The 8177-nt window shown below is 49.2% G+C and overlaps 1 protein-coding gene across 1 annotated transcript; it reads right to left on the reverse strand.

The window, feature by feature from the left end:
• Nucleotides 1–2650: 2650 nt before the first annotated feature.
• LOC119091596 (uncharacterized) lies at nt 2651–7461 on the reverse strand. The gene is made up of 3 exons (XM_037214405.1): nt 7340–7461; nt 5324–5459; nt 2651–2858 (listed from the first exon to the last, which is right to left on the reverse strand). Exons 1-3 carry the CDS (start codon nt 7428–7430, stop codon nt 2651–2653), a joined length of 435 nt encoding a protein of 144 aa, XP_037070300.1. The 5' UTR covers nt 7431–7461.
• Between the last annotated feature and the right edge of the window lie 716 nt (nt 7462–8177).

An 8177-nucleotide genomic window follows, 5' to 3' on the forward strand; every position in this document is an offset into this window, starting at 1 on the left:
GTTTTGGGGTCTATTGATTTTATTTCATCTATTTAATCTAAGGTCCATTGATAGTTTGTATTGCCTTGAGCAAAGGCTGCATATGTTTCAGATACTGATGAACCTTTTAAATCTGCCTAAGCTGCCCATTCACTTCAGCTGCTTAGGTGTACCTTTCCTACTCTGAGATCAATGGATGAAAGTTAAAGTTATAATTACAAGGCTTGCTGAGGAATAACAAATTATGTCATATTGAAGCTCCAAATATTATTTTTGCAGGTTTTGTGATGTGAGAGCAAGATTTTTCAGGTCAATTTATTGAGTGGAGCCAATGATAAAATGTTTGTATTCACCTCATGCCAAAAAAACCCTTTGTGCAAATGGTTTTAGGAGCATGGTTACTTCGGCCATAGGTCTGTCAGGTGTTTAAGCTCTTCAAGATCAATCAAAAGAAGTTTTCAAATTTTGTCATATCAGGGCCTTTGTGCAGTACAGCTCGCCATTATGGCACTTACCGTTATAATGCTTGCCATCCCACTTTTAAGCACAACTGCTTTCCAATCAGCGGTGCTTGCAATGTTGCTATGCTATCGTTGCTGCACTGGTCCTGAGGCGGCATTGCCGGCCCTGCACAGGAGTGGCCGCCAGCATCACAACTTAAGAACCTAACACAGTGCCTGGTCCTACCTCTGGGCGCGTTGGACGGCCAGCTTTGGACCGCTACCGTCGCGATAGGTTCCATACGTCAGGCACAATAATGTTATGCGCCCCAGCCATAGGCTGTTGCACGTAGCCCGACGGCTGCATAACGCCTGCCAGGTATATTTGATAGACACAAAAATATCTTATGTGTATTCCTTGTAATAGCTCGCAGCACATTCACAGCACAGCAGATGCATTTTCAGGCTATACATAATATGCATACATATGGATACCATATATATATATATAATATATATATATATATATATATATATATATATATATATATATATATGGTCTGAAGAATGTCATTTTAACATGGGAAACCCATGGATAGTCGTGAAATGTGCGCCGTTGCTGCCATATTTTGTACTAGACTTTAGACCCCTCCCCCCCATAGTAACGCATTGGTTAAAACTTAAACCAATGCGCTCCCCGATAACAACCCTTGCTGCTCGCTGGGCCAATCACAAATGTTCTTTTATTCTCACCACTGGAGGCGCCACCGCGGCTGCCATGACGAGGACAATAACAACAACCGCAGGGAGGAAGCGTAGTGCTGTGACAAAGCGTTGACAGTGTAATTTGACTCCAAAATCATTAAAACTGATGTCCTTGTCATGCGCTGAGGGTGATGCAATGGCACTTACCAGCGCTATTAAAGTACGCAAGGTCCTGATCCTGAGATTTCACTGGAGTATGTTTTTTTAATATGCGCAAGAGGTGAAACACTCCATTTTAGGAACGTGGCCACTTCCTCGCAGGGAGCCATAGCTAACTTACCAGCTTGTGTTAGATGACAGTAAGTGTCGCGCGTGTGTGTTTAGACGGCAGCGCAAGAAAGCACTCTGGAGGGCTAGATGAGTTCGATGTAAAGCACTGGGCGATAAGATAAAATACACTTTTTGCGATCATTTGAAAGCATCCAGAGAAGTTTAGACCTTGACAAAATGATCGGAAAAATGCTAGTTATAAAATTTGAGCAACTTAAGCACTCTGTAATGGATGTTACGTGGAACGAAGCAGCTGAAAATCGGAAATATCCCAGCTTTTTATCTCTGAAGCAATTCACGTTTACTAACACTTGTAGTATAGCTTGTATCACTTTGTGAGTTGTAACGCTTCATGCTCGATTGTTGGCCAATTTGTGCAGCGTTCAGACCTTATCCGCCTCGCACTTGGTGTGGGACAGGTTCCAATGGGAAGCTTATCACCATGAAGAAACAAAACATGATGTCGGATATAACAGTCAAAATCTTGCCTAGTTTGTACACACTCTGAATCTGAATCCGTCTGGCAAGCTACACTCTGCACAAAGGCGTGCCATTATTGACCGTACACTTAAAACACACGGTGTAGTGATAGTGGCGCACCCTGTAATGCACAGTTCCTGTACGTAAATAAGTCCCAGGGTTAGCATGGGAAGCCATATTGTCATCGCAACTTCCGTGTGGCTCCTTTGAAGCGCCACTCAATCACTGTATCTATATTGTAAATGCTGTCTTTACCCAATTCTGCTCTTGTTACACCAAACACGGAGGTGCAGAAAGAATATCATCCACCTTAAATGCATCATCGAAGACGTGTTGAAACATTTTTGTGCATATGTGGTCGTTGTATTTGCCAAAATTGTGGGCGACATTACCGACGTACAAATATGTGGCCACGCAGCTCCGATGGCTTACAGGAGTGCCGTCCTGCTGGCGTGTTTAAACCAGTATAAAGGCAGCCCCGGCCTGTACCTGTCTGAAGCCAGCCCCCCATATTGGCGACAGTGTTACATCGCCACCACCGCTACATCTAACCCACGCCTTTACATCCGTCAAGTCCGGAAAAGGCGGAGAGTTGCCATCCGGGCAAACAGAGACCTCGATCGGCCAGGTGTGACTTAAGGCGGCAGGGACTGATATTGGCGGGGCAAAGATAAGCTCTCGCGGATGACTAAGGTCCCGGGCAGCTAACAGAGCGCTTACAGGTACTCAAACGTCTCCTGGCTGGGCAATAAGGGCAATTCATTCGCACTCACGCGTGTCTCTTTGCCATTCTCGTGCCTGGCGCAGACCAACTGCTGGCAGCAGCCGGGGAACGCCTTGCGCCTGTCTCCGACCCGCGATCGGCAGAACAGGTGACGCGCGTGCATGTCCTTGAAGTCCACCAATTTGCGGACGTCGTTACATCTGTGGACAACAGTCGGTGAATCAAGCTCATGAGCTGCTGCTTATTCTCAGTTAGCTTCTCTACCAGCGCTTTTGCTGATATCCCAGGCTTTCACCGAAATTACGGTTTCCCATATCACAGCCAATATGGGCTATCTTATAAAGGCTCTTATAGGACGGGGGGAGATTTATCTTAACGTCTCGCTTTGTCAGCTTGGAAAATATGCCACAAGGCACTTGGCCATGACATTTTGTGAGGTCAAAAGAAAGGAATCATGCCATCTATTCATTCCATTTTGCAATTTTACATGAGCAGAAATCGGTAGCACATACTCAGCCACAACGAAAAATACACGATGGTTATGTCTACAGGTTTTAAGCAATCATTGACAATTTCAGAGCTGTGAACTTAAGCAGAAAGCAAGAAAGTGGCGAAGGACTGTAGCATGATCCGTTATCCCCTTTGAAGGGGCTCGCTCTGCACAGGGACCACACGTCGGTGTAGGATCGGTGCTCTGGCGGGGATGAGCTCACAACCAGCCCAGGTAGTCGCGAGGCGATCACCCCAGGTAGTCGTGAGGCGATCACCCCAGGTAGTCACGAGGCGACCACCCCAGGTAGTCGAGAGGCGACCACCCCAGGTAGTCGGAGGCGACCACCCCAGGTAGTCGATGAGGCGACCACCCCAGGTAGTCGTAGAGGCGATCCACCCCAGGTAGTCGTGAGGCGATCACCCCGGTAGTCGTGAGGCGATCACCCCAGGTAGTCGTGAGGCGACCACCCCAGGTAGTCGTGAGGCGACCACCCCAGGTAGTCGAGAGGCGACCACCCCAGGGTAGTCGAGAGGCGACACCCCAGGTAGTCGTGAGGCGACCACCCCAGGTAGTCGAGAGGCGACCACCCCAGGTAGTCGTGAGGCGACCACCCCAGGTAGTCGTGAGGCGATCACCCCAGGTAGTCGTGAGGCGACCACCCCAGGTAGTCGTGAGGCGACCACCCCAGGTAGTCGAGAGGCGACCACCCCAGGTAGTCGTGAGGCGATCACCCCAGGTAGTCGAGAGAGGCGACCACCTCAGGTAGTCGAGAGGCGACCACCCCAGGTAGTCGTGAGGCGACCACCCCAGGTAGTCGAGAGGCGACCACCCCAGGTAGTCGTGAGGCGATCACCCCAGGTAGTCGAGAGGCGACACCCCAGGTAGTCGTGAGGCGACCACCCCAGGTAGTCGAGAGGCGACCACCCCAGGTAGTCGTGAGGCGATCACCCAGGTAGTCGTGAGGCGATCACCCCAGGTAGTCGTGGGGCGATCACCCCAGGTAGTCGTGGGGCGATCACCCCAGGTAGTCGTGAGGCGACCACCTCAGGTAGTCGAGAGGCGACCACCCCAGGTAGTCGTGAGTCGATCACCTCAGGTAGTCGTGGGGCGATCACCCCAGGTAGTCGTGAGGCGACCACCCCAGGTAGTCGTGAGGCGACCACCCCAGGTAGTCGAGAGGCGACCACCCCAGGTAGTCGTGAGGCGATCACCCCAGGTAGTCGTTGAGGCGATCACCCCAGGTAGTCGTGAGGCGACCACCCCAGGTAGTCGAGAGGCGACCACCCCAGGTAGTCGAGAGGCGACCACCCCAGGTAGTCGTGAGGCGACCACCCCAGGTAGTCGTGAGGCGATCACCCCAGGTAGTCGAGAGGCGACCACCCCAGGTAGTCGTGAGGCGATCACCCCAGGGTAGTCGTGGGGCGATCACCCCAGGTAGTCGTGACGGCGACCACCTCAGGTAGTCGAGCGCGACCACCCCAGGTAGTCGTGAGTCGAATCACCTCAGGTAGTCGTGAGGCGACCACCTCAGGTAGTCGAGAGGCGACCACCCCAGGTGGTCGCGAGGCGACAACCCCAGGTAGTCGTGAGGCGATCACCCCAGGTGGGCGAGAGGCGACCACCCCAGGTAGTCGCGAGGTGATTCAGGGTTGCCAGCTACAGCACCCAAGAAGCCTTCGCGGGTATTATTTCCTGTGCTCAGTCGGCCCCCCTACCCATGGTGCTGTGCCCATAGTCACCCACTAAGCATTTTCAATGAGTTGTACTCACCTATTGTTTGCTTGTATTTCCAGCACTTTAGCTCTATATTATGGAGAACTCTGTAAAAGCTTACATCGAAGCTTCTCTTTTGCGTAAGTATTTGCGATTAAGCAGCCTGAGGGATGCCAGTTGTGACATAGTAGACAGATGGAGACTGTAGCACTGGAATTTCTTGAAGTCTCTACCCCACGGTTCGTGAGCGTCTTACCGCTCCCTCGTATCAGCCATATCCACCGCCATCGCCCATACTGATACCATGCAGATACCATCTGGATACCATCCAGAACCACAGTCAACAGTTTTACAAACTAGGAGGATATGGACAACCATGCTCTCCAACCGATGCAATCCCGACTTCCTCTAGGCAATCCCCAATTCCCCTAAACATTTGCAGCCCAGTCCCCTGCTTACGCGATGCGGTCTATGAAGAGGGTGCCCTTCTCCTTGACACACTTGCTCATTTTGCAGTTTGCGTTTTTGGGACCCCATTCCTCGCCGATGTTGTAAAAATTGTCCACCGCTGGATCGTAGCACTCGTTCTTGTGCTCTGTGGACAAACCGGAGTTGTAAGGTTCGAACTCGACCTGGCTTATGACACTTGTGTTGGCGGACGGACACAGGTTTGTGTGAACATATATATATATATATATATATATATATATATATATATATATATATGCCAACATCAGTTGCTGTTTGCTGGTTTTCCGATCGCCGGCTGGCGAACCCGGCTTCCGCGACTGGCCGGCTGGGCGACTTTGTCTCCAGCTGATCAGCTGGTCAGCGGCAGTTAGCTGGTTAGCTAGAAATTGTTAATGGCTTGTGCAAGGTCCCAGAATTGGCTTGACCGTTGGATGTGAAATGAAAAAACAACATTCTCCATCTTTGCAAGGGTGAGAACACAATTTCAACTTTATCCAGGAATCGAAAACAAAGCCGATTCCCCAAGATCCCAGTACACAGCTCGGAATATACTTATGACCAAAAAAAGTGTCCAACTTCATCACGAAAAACACACCAAACGACGCAAACAATTAGAATACGCCATCGCAATCTATGAACTCCAATGCCTGAATGCAGATTGTAGGCTGTGTGATATTATCCGCATTGGCACAACAACAACCCTGGCAATGCTGCATTTGCAGGTCGGTACTCCTAAACATCACTTCCAGAAAGCATACCAACAAAGCCTTACGCGACAAATGCCCACACTTAACACCAGAATGCTGCTTCTTGTAATGAAGTACGCCGGCTCTCCGTATTACAGGTATCCTATATAAGAGGAAACAATTCAAACATGAGCAGAGTTGAAATCTTGTATAAATCTTGCTGTCTCGTATGGGACGGCAAGCTGACATGTGGGAACTGGTCCCCAGTCCCTAATATGCCTACTGACTGTCATATTTTGGCATGCTTTTCATATATTTTCGGATGGCGGGTTTTTGCATGCGAAGCAATATTGTGCGGTTTTTCAAATTTGTGCGAACCTGATTATTTAAAAGCTTCGAAATATGCTTCGCCAGACGATAGATAGCGCACCTCTAAAACTTTGTGCCGGAGGTAAATGCGTATGCTTGTCATAATTGCAATATGTATGTCAATTCTCGAAAATAGCAGCTATGAGTTACTCATAAGACTTATAGATATTCCTCGATATCTTGACATTTCCAGACCTTATCTCATTGTTGGAAAACACAACTGGCACGAGTGATCAAGTCTTGAATTTCGTTCGGACGAGCGTCATGCACCTCTGTCTTTATAGCACGTTTGGGCGCTGACACTACAAATATTGTTATGGTTACTGGGAGATATCCAAAATACATCATGATGAAAACAAAATGCTAAAAGTCACGTAGGATAATCAATCAGTATCATCGAATTTTGTCACTTCCTATGCATTTTATACACATTCAAGCAACCATAGAAATATTTTGTCTTCTCCGTACCAAAAACGCTAAAAATATAGAATTCAGAACTGTCATAATTACGTTATTGAGGGCTAAACTGAACCTTGACACAGGGTTGTCTGACAGTTTTGTATTGTGTTTAAAGCCCCGTTTCCTAAAATCGTTAGTCAGCTATACAGATTAGACCCGGTCAAGATATGAGCCGGTCAAGAAAGAATCGGATGGGCGGTTTGCTTAGGATGAAAGCTGATTCATTTATCAAGCGGGACCAACTCGAGGTTCCACCCACGCCCGCAATCACTCACCTGTGGGATTATTAGCCCTCAACTTACAAGTGGAGGCAAGCTTCCATCAGCTTGCACGCATACTTTATTCAAAAACAAATTCCCGTCTCAGGTATGTAATCTGTATGCTTTCCGTAGGTGGCGTCACATTATGTTACTGACTTTTATCACCGGAAACAACTACGTTGAAGCGTTTGTCGACTTGCAGAGAACAAAAATTACGGCACGTGTCTCACCTGGCGCAACTGGGATGCGAATATATCTGTGCACTTGCTGGCCGAGCGTCAGCTGGACGGTCAGCGCAGTCACGATCAGGTAGGTCCACATGGTGCCGGCCGTGCTGGAGCGATGCTGCTGTGAGTCAGCGGCGCCGGCCGGGCCGCTCTTTATAGCACGCGCCGCTGGGCCGCCTCCGCGCGCTCGGTGACGCGCTCTAATGCCCATTGGATCGGAGCGAGGGGGCCGGGCTTAACTTGAGCCGACTTAACGTGCCGTTGGAGCTACGTCACACGGACTGATCCCGAGCGGTTTGTCACGCAGGTGATTTGCTACCGAGGACTGGCATCGGGAAAGGTCACGCCGAGGAGCAAAAAAAAAAACAGGATGTGTCAGGAATCGATCCTGCTGCTGTCTGAAGGCTGTTGGACGCATGCGCTTGTCGTAAGACTGTTTATGTGCCGCTATGTCGGTGTCCTGCTACCGCATTCTACAGGTTCCCTAATGCCCAGATTTGTTCAGAAAAGATCTTAGGTTTCTAGAAAATGTCTGGATTCCATGGAAGACGAAACCGGCCTTTGAGTAAATGGAATTCTCCGGTTAAAAAATTGGCATATGATCGAGCGATAACATAATCAAGACCACGATCAACAAAGACACTTGGCTAGAAGAGTTTACCATATAACTTAGGTGATTGATCACAGCATCAGTCGGCATGAGCTGACGCCTGACAGCAGCAAAGATTTAGCGCCTTATCGGTACAGGTCGTGCGCCGGTTACAGGTCTGACCGGTGAGTTTAATTTAGTACCAGTGCGCAGACAATGATGTCATGGTTGCTGCTGCGTATGCGGCCAGAC

The sequence above is a fragment of the Pollicipes pollicipes genome, unplaced genomic scaffold (assembly GCF_011947565.3).
Source record: "Pollicipes pollicipes isolate AB1234 unplaced genomic scaffold, Ppol_2.1 Scaffold_3447;HRSCAF=4054_pilon_pilon_pilon, whole genome shotgun sequence".
NCBI classification, from domain to species: Eukaryota; Metazoa; Arthropoda; class Thecostraca; order Pollicipedomorpha; family Pollicipedidae; genus Pollicipes; species Pollicipes pollicipes.